The 17734-nt window shown below is 43.6% G+C and overlaps 1 protein-coding gene across 2 annotated transcripts in view; it reads right to left on the bottom strand.

The window, feature by feature from the left end:
* Positions 1-17734, bottom strand: part of LOC124545827 (serine/threonine-protein phosphatase 2A 56 kDa regulatory subunit gamma isoform) — a 327568-nt gene that overhangs the window by 272883 nt on the left and 36951 nt on the right. Inside the window, exon 1 of one of the 2 annotated variants that reach the window (XM_047124792.1) lies at positions 1432-1497. The exons of the other annotated variant lie outside the window; for it this stretch is intronic. Coding sequence (XP_046980748.1) covers positions 1432-1482 — 51 coding nt within the window. The 5' untranslated portion in view covers positions 1483-1497. Of the gene's footprint in view, positions 1-1431; positions 1498-17734 lie in introns of those variants that run through there. 2 annotated transcript variants of the gene reach the window in all.

The raw sequence follows: 17734 nt of genomic DNA, 5'->3' as shown, positions 1-17734 counted from the left end.
TTCGAGAGGATGTGAGAGGGTACAATGGAAACTGGGTTAGGAGAAACACGCGAAAATGATAAGAAGTATGCAAAAGGGAAAACAAACTTAAGTTGAGTACAGATTTAATAAGATACCATTTGTCACAGTAATTAACGACACAGAAACTCCTACAAGTCTTCCAAGACTTGTTTGAGAGACGAATAAGAACACAGTTTACCAATAATGGAAATTAGCCGGCGGCACGTGAGATTAAGGGTGTGTATAGCCAGTCTGTGTGTGACTGCAGGAGGCACGCCTGGACACTGAAGTATCCACGGAAATGATTCAATTTGAAAAACAACACACGAAGAAATTTCACACTGTTTACACAATTTAAAAAAATTGTATTTATTCTTCAATTCCACCTTTGCTTTTATAATACGACACAAAACAATTCTCATTTACTTTTCAATCGCATCTGTACATCTTCAATATATGACATAGGGCGTCGGAAGTTTAACTATTCTGGCCGAGCTCACTCCTATTATAGAACAGGATTTTCTGCTTTCCTGTCTTCTTAATCTTCGTGTTTTTGTTTTGTTTTCCCGACAGTGAAAAGTTACACGAGGTCCTGGCATTTTGTACAACTAAGTGTGTCCTACAAGAGACGAAATATCAGGAAGGAAAAAGGTGTTTTAAATTTTACACGGAAAAAGGCTACATTATGCATAAACAAGGACGTAAACAGATATACGTATTTTAATTAAAGAAACCATTTCAACCGTGAAAAGTCTGAATTACGTGACGATGAAAATGTTATTTGCCACTTGGCACGAAAACAAGATACAAAGGAAAAAACAAAAGGGGCGCTGTTTCTCGCGTTCTACATATTGCTTGTGTGTTTGGAAGTGTAAATTTTCGGGAGCACATAAAGGTACATGTTTTGAAATGTTTGGACGACACTTTTATTCCTTCAGTTCCCACGAACACTACCGTCGGCAAGAATCTCCTACGAATTTTGCTCTGTGATTAACTAACTATGATATCAGCTCTCGTTCCTACATTTTGCTACTACTTTCCAATTTTCTATCAAGATGGTCCCTCATAACCCCACTTTCGACGTCCAGGTGCACAGCACAGCAGACAGATCCCGTGTAATCGGAAATGACTAGTTGAGACAGACGGAACTCCGTACACCAATAAACGCCAGGGGCATTGAAGTAGACATTTGTCTCGAGTAGTCAACTGACAAGTCGTTCGTGTGAAAGGAACTTTACGTAAGTCGAGTGGAAAACGCCTGCAAACATCCGACTGCAGCGCAAATGGCGTATAGGCGGGCAGCGGGGCAGAGTCCTAGCAGTGGCCGAGACGAGTAGCCGTGTGGAAATTAAATGCGGTGCGGTTCGACGCAGTCCACGGTTGAGCTGGCGCAGCAGGAGAGAAGACAGCAGGCGGGCCGCTGCGACGTACCGGCTCCGGCGGTGCGGCCTTGCGCCTGCGGAACATCCCGCCCAGGGCCATGGCGGGCGCGGTTCGACGCACGACGCACGCAACACGCGCTACACCCAGTGCAGCCTCGCGCCGACTGTCCGGCGGGACCGGATGGGACGTCCACCGCACCTTGGCAAACCTTCAAGACAACAATCCCAAAACGATGACCGCGAAACGGCGTGGCGCCTGTGGCGGTGGTGGTGGTGGTGGTGGTGGGGGGGGGGGGGGGGGGGGGGGGCACGGCGACGACTGCACAGAGTGGGAGGGGGGCTGGGCTGAGCTGAGCTGAGCGGCCGCGTGCCCGGACAGCTGAGCCGGCACGGCCAAGGCTTCGGCTTCTGCGGGGCAGGCGGCGGAGTGCCAGGCGCGAGGGACAGCCCGGCGTGGGCGCGCTGCGCTCCGACCCGCTGTCAGGCCCACAGCGGCGACTCGCCCAATGTAACAACTCTGTGCGCCGAGGCACCAAACTGCCGGACACGACCCATCACTGTATAGTGCGACAACAGACAGTTATCAAAACCTAACCACCACACCCGACAAGGCCGCTAACGGGAATTCAAAATTCGAAACAAATCTAATGATAGTGACAAGTATCGAATCATTCCTTGCCAGTGCCACGTTTTGATAGCAGTCGATACAGTCTTAGTACTGCTCCGTCTGTGCGAGCGCAAACAACATTCCTGATTCAAACGATCGCTGTGATATTAGGAATTATTTACACGCAAGTTAGCCTACCAAACAAACTGCTGTCCACTACCCGAGGTAACTAATGACCGACCGCCGGTCAGGTCGACGCCATTCGACTTCTGAACACTGCAGCCACCAGGCGGCATCACCGCAACCCTGCTGTTCCGTTCCAGCCTAATATACGGATAAGTTAATCGCATCAACGTGACCCGATATGTGGAAACTTCTATACATTCGACCCTTGGAAGAACTGAATTAATAATCGCTGCATAAACTTTTTAACATTTTGGCTGTCGGATCTGAATCATCCGTCGTTATGTACCAGGTCGAGGTGTTTTTTCAGGCGTGAATGATTGTTAGGCCATTACCTGTTACGTTAATTTCTTCAGTATTATATCTGCTAGGCCACGTGTATGGAAATTATACACAACCTTTAGCAATAAGTCGAGACGCCTTTCAGCATTTCAGACGAATGACATTTTTGGGGAGAATAGAGCATATATATATATATATATATATATATATATATATATATATATATATATATATGCAGAATATTTTTGACTCAACAGGTTGGTTTACAAATTCACAGCAGATGAAACAACGTACTTTACATGTCTGAATAATGGAAACATAAAAAATCGAACAATGGAAAATCCACGATGGACTGTAACAATATTATGGAAAGGAACCTTGCTACTCACCACATAGCGGAGTTGGTGAGTCGCAGATAGGCACAACAAAAAAGAATGTCACAAAGCTTTCGGCCAACAAGGCCTTCGTCAAAAATGGGCGACACACACACACACACACACACACACACACACACACACACACACACACACACACACACACACACAAATATCGCGCGCGCAATTCACACACACAAGTCTGGCTTCAGTTGCCTGAGACTGCATTCCTGTGAGTTGCGTTAGCGCGTATGTGACGAACGTTCCATTAGGGAAACCCTTACAGTTTATGACGACTTACTCTGATGTCTTAATGTCTTCAGCGCATCCAAATTTGTTCAGAATATCATCGGTAACAATGTGGACCTGTTTCTCTAGCTGCCAGTTTCTTGCAAGACAGAGTTGCATGATTCCTGGCACATCTTTCAGGTTTCAAATGTTTATCGACAGTACGACTTTCTCTCGAAATTCAGTTGTGTACACATTTTTGTCAGCTACTTGCTTGTACATAGCTCGAGTACTGAAAATTGTCGTATTTGTTACGAGCTCGAATGTTATCTTGCGGTATTACTTCACTCCTCTTCGTCGAGGCATTTAGATTCTATTTGATCTGATACGTCCATGACGGAATCTGCGTAATTATACAGGGTGATTCAAAAAGAATACCACAACTTTAGGAATTTAAAACTCTGCAACGAGAAAAGGCAGAGCTAAGCACTATCTGTCGGCGAATTAAGGGAGCTATAAAGTTTCACTTAGTTGTACATTTGTTCGCTTGAGGCGCTGTTGACTAGGCGTCAGCGTCACCTTTCTTCGAAGGTGCTACTGTAACTGGACTACAGTATCTGGAGATGTTAGAGAATTGGCTGTTCCCTCAGCTCGAACAAGAAGCACAACAATTCATATTTCAGCAGAATGGAGCGCCACCACATTGGCACTTATCTGTCCGTAACTACCTGAACGTCAACTACCCGAGGCGATGGATCGGCCGCCAGGCAGCCCGTGACAGAGCACTTCATCACTGGCCTCCAAGAAGCCCTGATCTTACCCACTGCTATTTTTTCTTATGGGGGTATGTTAACGATATGGTGTTTCGGCCACCTCTCCCAGCCACCATTGATGATTTGAAACGAGAAATAACAGCAGCTATCCAAACTGTTACGCCTGATATGCTACAGAGAGTGTGGAACGAGTTGGAGTATCGGGTTGATATTGCTCGTGTGTCTGGAGGGGGCCATATTGAACATCTCTGAACTTGTTTTTAAGTGAAGAAAAACCTTTTTAAATACTCTTTGTAATGATGTATAACAGAAGGTTATATTATGTTTCTCTCATTAAATACACATTTTTAAAGTTGTGGTATTCTTTTTGAATCACCCTGTATTTCAAAATTGTGGATGGTTTTGTGGTTGCACCTTTTCTTGAAGTGGTTGCTACCATTTCTGGAACGTCTTTAGCGGTCAGGAACAAGAGATCCCTCTTGTCTTTCCATTTTCCTCCGCACGCATACCTTTCTTGATCTTTCTTTTCAGTAGGTCGTTGTATTGTACTTTCTCTTACTCCTCAATGGATCAAAGAGTTGGATAAAATGTTTGTTCCACTTTTCGCTAAGGCGACGCTTATATAGTAACTGTCGACGCAGTGCGCGTCCGGCATCCAAGAATGGACCCATCGCCGCCATCACTACACTGGAGCACACGTCACGATCTGCGGGGAGTGGGGAGGGGGGGGGGGCAGTCTCCACCCCAGCAGACACTTTCACGTGTCAGGTAAAGCCTACACGAACATACAGTTTGAACAGCTCGACATCGTATTTATGACATTTCCCCAGAATATACTGGCGAAACCTCAGCTTTCGTCTAAACGGCACCGTAGTATCGTCAATGCATACTTTATCATCAGGACAAAAGACTTCGTGAAATGTATCGTTTATGGTGAAACGTTGTATAGCTTAATGATGTTTGTAACTGAATTTTCTGAAAAGCGTAGCCTACTCAAAAGGACCTCAAATATGTTGGGGGTTAAACTTAACTTAATTTTTCTAAGTATTCTTTCACCTATATTTCTGGAATGTGGGTTTCGATCCAAAGTCCACAGAAGGAATAAACCTATCGGCAGGATTTCTTCGTCGTTTTTCTGCCCACTGCTCTAATCTTTCTGTACATTTTTAGTTGACAATGATGTCAAATAATTCGTTGCTCGGCATAACGATTCGTCTCGGTGACAATCATTTCCAAAACTTGGTCATCCAAAAAACAATCGGTAAAAATACAGGTCAGCGCATCTTCCAGTCATTTTCGTCGTCAAATGGTCACCAATTCACTTACTACAGGTTGTGGTAAAGTATTTCCAGTTACTTCACACCAAATAACTTCGGAGACGTCTCTGAGGCAAAGCTGTTGATTCGCTTCCCGAACAGTTCCCTTTATTCCCCGGTCCGCCTGCAGCGGACTCGTCCCAATGACGAGCGGAACTCTCAGCAGAGCGAGTACACAGGCCTACCGCCGTCCCGTGTGTCGCCAAACAAACTGGTGTGCCTTCCTCGTCCAACCAACCCGCAATTGATTCCGTGTCGGACATTGTGACAAACTCACAAGAAAACAAGCTCAAATCTTTAAGGAAACTCTAGCAACGCTGCAACGGAAGTTATAGCGAGTGTAACCAGCGATCGTAAAGACAAGGAAACAGTTGACCGGCAGCTATGAGAGTCAACTGTCACACTATCTTTCAACGAAATTCGGAACCAGACATGCACGGCCGCTCCCCGAGGTCAGGGCAACTACACATCCATTTGAAAGCACTGTAGCTGTTTATACGACTTATACACACGGCCTGGAATGTGTGTGTCTCAATCTCATGCATATGGTCTGCCAGGGAAGTCGCCTTGTGTATCAATTAGATGCACACGGCACCCAAATTTTAAATAGTAGGCCTCCTAATTATTATTACAACGTTACTTTTCCGTAATACTGTAAGTGGTAAGGATAAGCTTGGTACACAAATTTCCGACATTGCCGTTCATTGCTTAGAATTTGGACTCACGAAAGTAACGTCAATTTTACTAACACCATCTGCTGCAGTTTCCACCAACTGCTTCGTCTTACTATGCACTGATGGGCAGAATTTACCGAGCTCACTTTTCAGTTTTCTCGTTGTTGCGCACACCGAGACTAGACTATTACTTTCACTTTTTTTCATTTTGTGACAATCGTCAGCGATTCGTTAGTTCTCGAAGATGTGCTCTTGATGCAATACGTTACATCTAGAGCGATTTTTTTCAAGTTCTGCAAAGAGTACTCTGCTGGTCACTATCTTCCAGTTCCAACTGGGATCTACCGTAGTCCACAAAACCTAAGTGTCGTATACAGAAACGTCTAAAATGTCGTGGAAAATTGTCACTGACGTTTTACTTGTCTTTCTTTAATAGGGATACTTGTTCGTTGATCAACTGCGCCAAAAGCTCGTTTAGTTATGTCGTAATTCTGTCTTTTGTCATATCTATTGCTTATTCTTCCATCGTGAAGCAGCTCACTCATAATTATGGTATTTTTGCTATTTCTTTGGGATGTAACTGACGACAGTACTCTCATTCATTAAATAAAATTAACCATGAACTTACGCCCCGCCCCCGCCCCCCCCCCCCAAGTTATTTGCTGTGGACGTTCTGGCTTGCTTTTTCCGTGTGCACAACTAAGTATAAATGCTGTCGCGACTGTACAGCCTGGCCGTAACATTACTGATGAGATAAAGGACAATCCTCTCACCTGTTGCTTCACCTGCCTTAATTTGAGCTTTACTAGATGTGAGCTTTTCACTGTAGCAAAATGTTCACTTTAATTGGAATATTCGGTCTGCACGGCCATTGACCGCTAGACTAAGAATTATTCGACAGTAACGTTTGGTCCAGAACTACGAGGGTCATCCCATAAGTCTTGTAAAGTTCCATGAAATAATCCAACAATTTTGTTGTGCCTTCATGGAAGGTAATCTAGATTATTCCAAGGATCGTATACAAATTTTCAACACTGTACACCGTACAGTTCATTGCTGACAGCCATCTCAATTGGTCAATGAGTCGACTGAGATTAAAAACGGAGTAAACCAGAGTTCGAGCTGTTTTTAAAAACAGCTTCATTTCAAGGGTTGGAGTGCCGCACAAATCAAAACGCAACTGGACGAAGTTCACGTGGACTCTGCACTTGAGACAATTTACTTTTGAATTACTATATTACTATATTTAAGCGCGGTCGTACAAGAACCAGACAAAGCGCGCTCCGGCTGTCCTGCTGAGATCACAACGAAGGAAACCTCTGACAAAATCCAAGAACAGGTAATATAAAGCAGCCTACCTAAATTTCACGAGATCCTGAGACTATAGGGATCTCATAGTGAGCGCGTAATACCCTCCACGGAGAATAGGCTATGGGAGCCGCGACTGCTCACAGTCGACCGAAAGCGCATCACGCACAACAGATCAACACATTGTCTCGCGGTGTTTAATCGCAATCCGCAAGACTTGCGCCCATCCGCGACAGTCGACTAAATCTGGATCCATTGATTACACAGCACACTCAAAACGGCAGTCAAAAACAATTGGACGGAGGGTGAAAATGTACCGAAAGAAGGCGAAGTTCATTTTGTCAGCTAGTACGGTGATGGCCACTTTTTTTTTGGGGGGGGGGGGGTTCCTAAGGACTAATCCTTACAGTTTACTTGGAAAAAGGCAGAACCATAATTGGACCTAATTATGCTTGACTGTTGGAGCATTTGTAACTTGAGTAGACTACAAAAAAAATTAAAAAAAGGATCGCACGCAAAAAAGTGCCCTCTCACTAGGATAATGCAACATCACACCCATCAACGATAACAATGGCGAAAGTGCATGAATTGGACTTTAAATTGGTTCGTCATTCACTCTATTCACCAGACTTGTTTCCAAGTGACTTCTTCCTGTCCCCTAATTTGAAACTTTGGCTTGATAGGAAGAAATTTTTATCAAATGAGGAAATGACAGCTGCAGTCAATAAGTATTTTTCAGAGTTTGACAGAACTTATTTTTTGTTGGGAAAAAAAAATCTGGGGGATTGCTGGACCAAACGAGACTATGTCGAGAAGTATGGTGAAATGCTTACAAACATTTTTTCGTGTGTTTTAGCATACTTATCAAACCACGCTCGTATACAGTTTGGTAATGACTTCTACTCGCTTTTCCCAAATGCTAAGCACTGAGCTAGTTTATCGGTGCGTTACCTTTCGTCTCTAGATCTTTTGAAATCAGTTACACGGTGATGCAGGTTAAGTTCCAAGGTATCACACACCCTGCAGCCATTCATCCCGGTGGGGCTTGTTTGCGAGTTATCAACTAAACAATTTGGGATTTCGCGTGATATACTGTTGTTGTAGAGGTCTGACGCAGCTCTCCATGCTACTCTATCCTGTGCAAACTACATCTCCCAGTACCTACTGCAGCCTACATCCTTCTGAATCTGCTTAGTGTATTCATCTCTTGGTTTCCCCTCTACGATTTTTACCCCCCAAGCTGCCCTCCAATACTAAACCGGTGATCCTTGATGCCTCAGAAAATGTCCAGCAACCGATCCCTTCTTCTAGTCAAGTTGTGCTACAAACTCCTCTTCTCCCCAATTCTATTCAATACCTCCTAATTAGTTATGTGATCTACCTATCTAATCCTCAGCATTCTTCTGTAGCACCACATTTCGAAAGCTTCTATTCTCTTCTTGTCTGAACTATTTGTCGTCCACGTTTCACTTCCATACATGGCTACACTCCATACAAATACTTTCAGAAACGACTTCCTGACATTTAAATCTATACTCGATGTTAACAAATTTCTCTTCTTCAGAAACGCTTTCCTGAAAAAGCTTAAGAACACAGAGTAGTGTTACGGCGGCATAGTGGTTAAGGTGTGCTCCTGACGTACTGAAGGAAGTTGTGGGTTGTAACCTCGGCAGATGCTTTAATACTGTTTGGCATATCTTTATCGAAATGACTCATCATTTTCGTTCAGTTAACTGTTTTACACGTATTTTTAAAAAAATTTCTACTCCTTTGTAACTTCGTCTTAATCACATTAACAATTTCATTTGCTTTTTTTGCTTCCAATCCCTTTTTTCATTTGGAATATTTGTGGCCGAGGTGTTACTTATTTTCATGTATTAATTTTCATTTCAATTCTTACATTTTATCAATTTATATTTTCACCGAGGGTATTTCTGTTCCTTATGTTGCTTTAATTTCGTTTTATCTATATTCCTTCCTTTCGTTTAAATTTTCACCTTAGTTATTTTGTCCATTGTGCAACAATGGTTTATGTTTTAAAAAGTTTCTGTAACAAATGTATATTTCAGAATGAGATCTTCACTCTGCAGCGGAGTGTGCGCTGATATGAAACTTCCTGGCAGATTAAAACTGTGTGCCGGACCGAGACTCGAACTCGGGACCTTTGCCTTTCAGTTGATAGAGCACTTGCCCGCGAAAGGCAAAGGTCCCGAGTTCGCGTCTCGGTCGGGCACACAGTTTTAATCTGCCAGGAAGTTTCAAATGTATATTTGACGATTATCATCCAAAAGTTTTACAACCTCTAACGAAAAATACATTTCTGGCACCACTGCACAGCAGACATTGATTATTTGCGTTTTTAACCGATGGATCGGCATTTTCATACGTATAAATATGACACATAAAAATTATTAAAATCACACGCACAAAGATTACGATCATTCTTTCTGCAAGACAAAAGGGGGGCAAATGAAACTTATCGTTATTAAAATTATATGACAACGGAGTAAAGTTTACAAAAATTACATTTCAATCAATTAAATTAACAACAATAATGATCAAAGTCATGTCGATAAAGATTTGAAAATGAAAAGTTTTAATGCACCTGAGAAGCTTCGAACTCTAACATTCTGCACGTCAGGTACATACGTTAACCACTGCTCTGTGTACTTCAAACACTTCTACGGCTCTAGCATATCACGCGAAATTGCTTTTTTTTTCGTCGGTTACTCTCGAACATAGGTCCTTAAGGCTTGACGACTGCAGGGTGTGATACCTTGTACAGGGTGTATACGCGGACAAGGAAAAAATTCCCGGATTTCCCGGTTAAAAAGACACTTTTTCCCGGGTGAAAATACACTTTTTCCGTTTTACGTGACAGTATACTTTTCCTCGGAACTGTAAAGCTTATCAATCCTTTAAATGGTGGTTTTATACACCGACATAGAACTTTTCAGCCCTTTAGAAAACGAAACTAAGAAGAAAAGACCATGTAAGCTGGATATTTTCGTATTTCGAAAGTATAAATTCGAATTCCACCAAACACCGCATGTTACTTTCCGACGCATTGAAATTGAGATTGCGATGCGCTTTTGTAAGCCAGTCATAGGTCATGTCACGTGATCTCGCGAGCCGATACAGCCGATATTCAGGGCTTAGGACATGTGATGTAGTCAGCCAATAGCATTATCACTGTTAAGAAGCGCATACACACGAAGAGGAAAAGTTAATGGTGTAAATTAATATACATAGTGTTCCTACAAGAAAAGCACAGCTTTCACATATAATATTGGTCTCTACGATTAAGAAGCTGCAAGAGAAGCTAAACTTTCACTTATGTTGATCTTTTTTGCGCGTGTTACACTTTAAGATACATCACACAAATGTGCCAGTAAAATTTTTAATAATGACAAATGTCTGATCTCACTGGCTCGAAATTTTTTCTAAATGTCTTCCTCAAACAGTTGATTTTTGAATGAGTCAAACGCTCTGTGATTTAAGAAATTCATCGCACATTCTCGCACTTAGTTCATCTTGCGTAAAAAGAAATTTACTTTGAAAGTAGCGCTTTTAAATCAATCATTCACAATATTTTCCCGCGACCTGTTAGAAAGGGATTCGTTTCAGCAGTTGCCAGAGAGCGCCAGGTAACAGGCGTCACCGCGCTTGCGCAGCTACGATGACGCAGGAATTCCGTATGTTTGTACGTGTAAAACATTGAAAGATCATAAATTATGTCATAAAAGAAACAAGACATCAGAGGAATTTCGTGAACCATACTAAAATGCATAATTCGGCTTAAAGTGCACTGTATTATCTTAGGTTTGGTTCTTTATTATGGCATAATGTCATAGGTGCTAGAAGACGAAATGCAGCAAACACTTTAAACTAGTCAATAGGGTGGAATTGAACACTCTGTTTCAAGTAAATTGACTACCTCGGCGGAAAAGAATAATGAAGCCACATTTCTTTAGCAAACCGACAAAAATATCTTCATTGTTCCGCAAGGCGGTTTATGCTTGACTGAAATTGCCGCCCGGGGCAGATACCCCGGTTTGCTCCCAGTGAATACGGCAGCTTGCTGCTTGCTTATACAGCTAACAGCCACACTTTTGTAGCCAGAAGCGGGAGAAGGTACATGCGCGACTCAACTACCCATGCACTTTGGCTCGCTCGCGACTGCTCACACGAATCTAATGTAAACAGTTGTGACGTTATGCAATTTGTTGTTATGAAGCATTGCAGAGTCTTCCTAAAGCCTTTGACAGATTTTGCTACTGGCAGACGCTTGTATGACCACTGTGTTTTGTTGTGTACATGGCGCATCTTTGCAACTTAAGTTTTATCTAAATTTTTTTCTCTCGTTCATGTGTTATTGCTGCAGTCCTTTGTTAAAGTATTATTTCTTCCCAGTCAAAATTAAAAACATTTAACTGAAAACTAAAACAAAAAGTACCCCGGAATTCTAAAAAATTCCAGGGTTTTCCCAGTTTTCTCCCGGATGAAAAAATTCCCGGGTTTTTCCCGGAACTCCCGGGTCATATACACCCCGTTGTACCTTTTAACTTAACTCACACCACCATACAGACGGTTCCAAAAAAAAAAAAATCTATCCCACTTGTAGGAACCTCGCCTTGTAAGTGTTTCTAGTGACATCGCCCGAAACATATTCCGGTCTGTTTTCTTATCACAATGATTTTTGTAGAGGCGTCGCACGATCCGTATCCAAATGCAACAAACTGGAGATCTACTTGAAACAGAACATTGTCACAGGCCACGTGGTCGTGGTATGTTACATAACGTCCACGTGGAGGCGGTCTCCTGCAATGTCCAGTTCTTGGACGATGAAAAATATACAGGTCAAGACCTGCGACCTGGACACACAGATTTTATTCTCTTTACACTCCCTGGAAGAAAAAAATGGCGATGAGGTACCTAAGCAGGTTGTACATGATGGCTGGAGGCATAATTTTTTCAACCAAACACTGATGGCATCGATAAATTCGTCTCTTTCCCGTGAGTCTCGTCAACGTGGACATGTCAAGAAGCCAACATGCATCATAACAATAACACTTCTATTTTTCAGAAACTCCACGTAGTCTGATCCCCAGCCAGCTGTGCAGTCGCCGCTATGTGGCGCGGCACTGCCCTAACTGGTCTTTCCCCTTCACAAGAACTTAACTTAGAGCTCTCTGGCGACTGAATGACGTCCTATCGACCACCAACGAAAGCGTCTGCTTCACAAGAAGTTCATATTCCAGAATTCTGTACCTCACATTCCCGAGCCGCCGAGACGCTAAGCAATCGCAGAGAAATTCATCGACTTCAACGACAGGAGCGGTACAATTCCTCCTACTGAAACGCTGGCCGTTTCCACGTTTTCCTCTCCTGCTGTAAATATGAAGCCACCATGACACTGATCGGCTTCCCTTCGCTCACTGAGATGAGCTGAGAGAATTAACTGATAAACTGGTGAGACTACGGCAGCTACGTGCTTGAATTAACAGTTCAAGCAATGAATTTCATAGCCAAGCGAGCGTTTATTGTGATGTGAGCCACAAATCTCTATTCATACACCTCATAGAATGTAGTGACTAACTACAAGTCATGTGAAAAAGCAACCGTTATCTCAGTACACAAATTTCCACGATTCCATATGCAAGCTTTTTTCCCTTCTTAACATATTTGTACATAAGACTCCACTGGTACTCGATTTCTCACAAGTCCAAACAGTGGACCTTTGAGAGAATCGAATCCCATTGCAGTCCTACGTACAAGTTTCACACATACAGTGAGGTGTTTACATTAGAAGTTAATAAGCAAGAACGCGGTCAAAGGAAGTACCTGCGAAACAAGCCATTATGGTATTTTTGGCACACAAAACGGCTTAAATAACTTCAGCTACAGGCGAAACCATTAAAGATTCCTCTGAAAAAAATAAAAGCAGATGAGTGTACAGGTGTCAAGCCTGAAGTTCGCATACAAAGAAAATCCCACAACTTACAACAAGATGTGCTAGTCTGCTTGCGATGGCTTTTTCTTATTAGCTTGCCCAAAAGTTAAATCACTGCATCATAACAACTTTCGTGAATTCTGTGTGAAAATCGAAACAGCGTGACTGCATCGTTTAAATCGGAGGCTAGTAGTTGTGCTTTTACACCAAAATTGTACTCCAGGGCGCGCAATTAACATTTTATTCACCTTCACCACCACCACCACCACCACCACCACCACCACCACCACCAGGACCAGCACCAGCAGCATCACCAGCAGCAGCGGCATCACCAGCAGCAGCACCCACTGCCGAGCAACGGCCTTCTCCAAACTTTTAAACGAAGCGTAAAGGAACGGAGCCGCTAAATTTGAGACCACATCCTTAACATCGGTTTGATGCAGAATTCTTCAGATACTCTAAACTTCTTGAGCATACTCTAAGCTCGAATACAAACTTCCTTAAGAAGAAAAGCTTTTTTTCCACAAATGAGGACGGTTTTAATAAGGACTTTCCGTGCAAAACACAGCTTGTTCTTTTCTTGTACGATATTCGGCGAACCACGGATGAAGGAAACAGGCAGACACCGAATTCCTACATTTCCAGAAATCGTTTGAGCCGGTTTCCCAATGCAGCCTATTAACGTAGGTCAGAGAATACAGAGTAGGTTCCCAACACACAACCATGCCTAATACGGTGGTGGAAACGTGATGTCATTCACGACAGCTTCTAGCCGTCTCGGAATGGTTTCCAAGGGAATCTTATACCATCCTTCCTGAAAAATAGTGGCAAGTTCAAGTAATGACGGAAGTGGGCAGCGAACATGCGCCCTTCTCTCCGAAACACACAACACACCAAGGCGACTCTAAAATATTGTGATCTGGTGACCATGTGCTGGCCAGAGGCAGTCGCCCTCACAAAACCAGTCCCGTCTGAACTGGTGCCCTGTCGCCACTGGGGAACGGCCACTGCACCGTGGGCGGACCTGGTCGCCCAAAATGCTCTCATAATCCTTAGCTGTCATCTGACCTTTGAAAGTAATCGTGAGACAAATGGAATACCACGATACAGCTGCCCAAATCGTCGCCCAACCGCCGTCATGTTTCGTTCTTGGGACGTCGGACAGAGTTGGAAACCGTTTTGTTTTGCTTTAGGGCGCAAGAACAACTCGGGTCATACGCGCCCACGTCCAAACTGTACAACACGAAGACAAAGGGAGGAGTTGTGAACGACTACACATTAATCACAATCGACGGAAGGGAAGACAGCTAAAAACAGGCACCTGGAGAAATGTCTATAAAATACGCCATAGAGAAACGGAGGTCCAGAACTAAAAATTAAATGCCCTTCGCCATATTGCTACGCCCGTCGTCCGCTAAACGACCGGTAACTCAGGCAAACACAAACGGAAAAGTGAACGGTCATAAAAAGGGCATTCCGTCACGAAATGGTGGACCATCAAAACTTATTCGCAATGTGCACAAGGTGGTGGGAGTTGATTAAGATGGTCAGCCAAGAGGGCATCTCTCAGAGATTCTGGGAGAACCCCAAAGAGCATCGTGCGCATTAAAGTCACCGAGCACCAGAGAGGGGTGAGGTAGCTGCCCAATAAGCTCGAGAAAGTCTGCCCTGGTGACACTGAATGATGGAGGGATTTATCAACGGTACAAAGGGAAAAGGTCAAGTGAGGAAGGAAAAGTCAAACTACAACAGTTTGAAGACGGGTAGTCAGGAAAGAAGGGTTAACTAGGAACGTCATCCCGTAAGAACGGCGTGACTCCCCCTCCCCATGAAATGGAATGCCGACCTCGGGGAGGGGGGGGGGGGGGGGGGGATGGTCAAAACAGACTGGGAAGAAATGCGAAAGCTCAAAGCAGTCGTGAGAGCGCAATTTTTTATTTCCTGAAGGCAGAACAAGAGCAGCCGTAAATTCTCTTTGTGTGATTGAAGGCTACGAAAGTTCCATTGGAGGAGAGTCATGACAACGACAAAATGAAGGGGTGTCACCTCAGTGGCTGCTGAGTGCCAGCCTGCCAAGACTCGTTGCTACAGGGCACTCCTGTTCCATGAGGTCCACAAAAACATCGGCTTTCTTCTGTTGTTGTCGGCCTGCAGAGCCCAGTGCAGAAAAACAGCTGGTTGTGCGCACCGGCGACTCGGAGGCCGGCCGGGCAAGGGTACCACGTGGAGACACCGCCGAAGAGCATCAATGATCTCCTCGCGGCGAGAAGGTCGAGAGGAGGTCGTCCAAGTTGCTGCGAGATGCTTAAATACCCAGAGCTTGTTCCCATGAAGGGGGGACCAGTGGTGATGCCGAAGTGACACCACTTGCTGACAGGGAGAAGACCATTTGGCTTTGTGAGACCCGAGTTTCTCCTGGCGTATACAACCTCCAAACAACTTCCGGGAATTCAGCTAGGTAACACTTTCAGCGACCGCTGATATTTCGGTGGGAGAACACCCCGCAATTTTCAAGGCAAACTGCAACGGGCAAGCGACGTACATGCAAATTTAAAACCTCGGTTCTCGGACTGAAGCAGGAAAGATCTCTCTCTCTCTCTCTCTCTCTCTCTCTCTCTCTCTCTCTCTCTCTCTCACACACACACACACACACACACACACACACACACACACATACTCTGAACACTGGTGCCACCAAAGATGACCAGAGTCAGAGCTATCGATAGTGAGACTATGAATTCGCAGGTGAGGTAGCACTGACTCTGTCCCTCTGTTTTTTGACAAGGCAGAGAGCCGGATTCCAAACAGAGTTTAAACAGAAACCTCCATCCCTGTTAACGAGGTTGCTCGCTAAATTAATCCAACTGCCTCCTTAATAACACTATCCCAATAGCTGGACGTGCATGCCAATATCTCTGTGTTCTATAATAATATGGGGTGACCAGTATCCAAGCAATGTTCGGCAATAGCAGATCTACTTAGCTGCTGTAATCGTGTGTGCCGTTTATGCTCAGTACATCGGTCCTCCACGGTCCTGACAGTTTGACCAATATATGCCATGCGGCAGCTACAAGGAATATGTAGGAAACACTTCCAACAAGATCGGTCGTATTTTGCGGAAATACGATGTGAAATGTGTTTTCCGACCTCCATCTAAAATTAAAGCGCTTTTGAGTTCCCTTAAGGATGATCTTGGTCTGCGTAAGGCGGGTGTATATCGTATCCCTTGTAGCTGCGGCATGGCATATATTGGTCAAACTATCAGGACCGTGGAGGACAGATGTACTGAGCATAAACGGCACACACTGTAATCTCCCCACGGAAAATTACCCTCTACCACGCAATAATTAATAATGGTCAATCAAATCATCCACATTTATTCACTTTTGAAAAGTATCTGATCGGATTTTCTAGTAATATATGCGCCGACAGCTCGTCGACGCCAAGGTATTTTTCTAGTACGTTTATTCTTTGGAATAACAGAGATACATATATGTATTCTCCATGGTTATTATGGACGGGTAAGAAGGACAGCTTCGGAAGTATCTGTTGGAAGATTGTCGGGTTGCTAAAAGAGACATATTTGCTCTTCTTCTCGCTAAAGCGAGCTATTAACGTTTGTGCCACTAGCGGGGTATTTGAAGAGAGAGGAAAACTGTAAACGCAAATTAAGTAAGACTTGGAATCAACAGAAAACGGAACATGTAATGGAGATGGATTGAATATACAATTTTCCTCAGAAATAAGGTTTGTGACCCTTTTACTCTAGAGTGAATGACGAATGAGTTCTCTGTCTGAATCATTGATGATTGTCTTGGCCCTGTAATTAGTGGGGAAGTTTCAGTTGTGACGAAGAGAGCCTGCAATCACCGAGATTTTATAAAATCGTCCAAAAAGGCTTCGGACACATCTGAAATTCTAAATCTGTCGTAAAATGAACGAATTGTTCAAACGATCGATTTTCCCAACTGAATGCAGCGCTTAACAATAATAATAGATATAAAGATCTTTTACAGCAAGCCAGCCGCTGAATATTAAGACGAAGGGCTCCACCAGAGATTCTATTGGGCTGAGTTCACGTAATGAAATATTATATTTAAAACTGTATATAGATAAAGGACAGAGAGAGAGAGAGAGAGAGAGAGAGAGAGAGAGAGAGAGAGAGCGCATGAAATCAGAGAAAATACGCAGAATCCTCCATTAGTATAATTGTTTGCCTGTCTTATCACGGATCAGCCTAAAGATAAAACAGGAAGCCCTTACTTTAATGTACAGGTTTATGTGTGAGAGACATTACACCAAGTTAGCGGCAAGCTGCATTCACATACTTTCATCATTTACAGTATAATCCATTATAACACGATTACAGCAGCCAAATAGATCTGCTATTGCCGAACATTGCTTGGATACTGGTCACCCTATGTTATATAATAACACCCAGATATTGGCATACACGTCCATCTATTGGGACAATGTTATTAAGAAGGTAGTTGAGATTAAATTGGTGAGCAACCTCGTTAACGGGGATGGAGGTTTCTGTTTAAACACTGTTTGGAATCCAGCTCTCTCCCTTGTCAAAAAAAACAGAGGGACAGACTCAATGCTACCTCACCTGCGAATTCGTAGTCTCACTATCGATAGCTCTGACTCTGGT

The sequence above is a fragment of the Schistocerca americana genome, chromosome 1 (genome assembly GCF_021461395.2).
Source record: "Schistocerca americana isolate TAMUIC-IGC-003095 chromosome 1, iqSchAmer2.1, whole genome shotgun sequence".
NCBI lineage: Eukaryota > Metazoa > Arthropoda > Insecta > Orthoptera > Acrididae > Schistocerca > Schistocerca americana.
The sequence above is the reverse complement of the archived record's forward strand: the minus strand, read 5'-3'. Positions and strand labels throughout refer to the sequence as shown.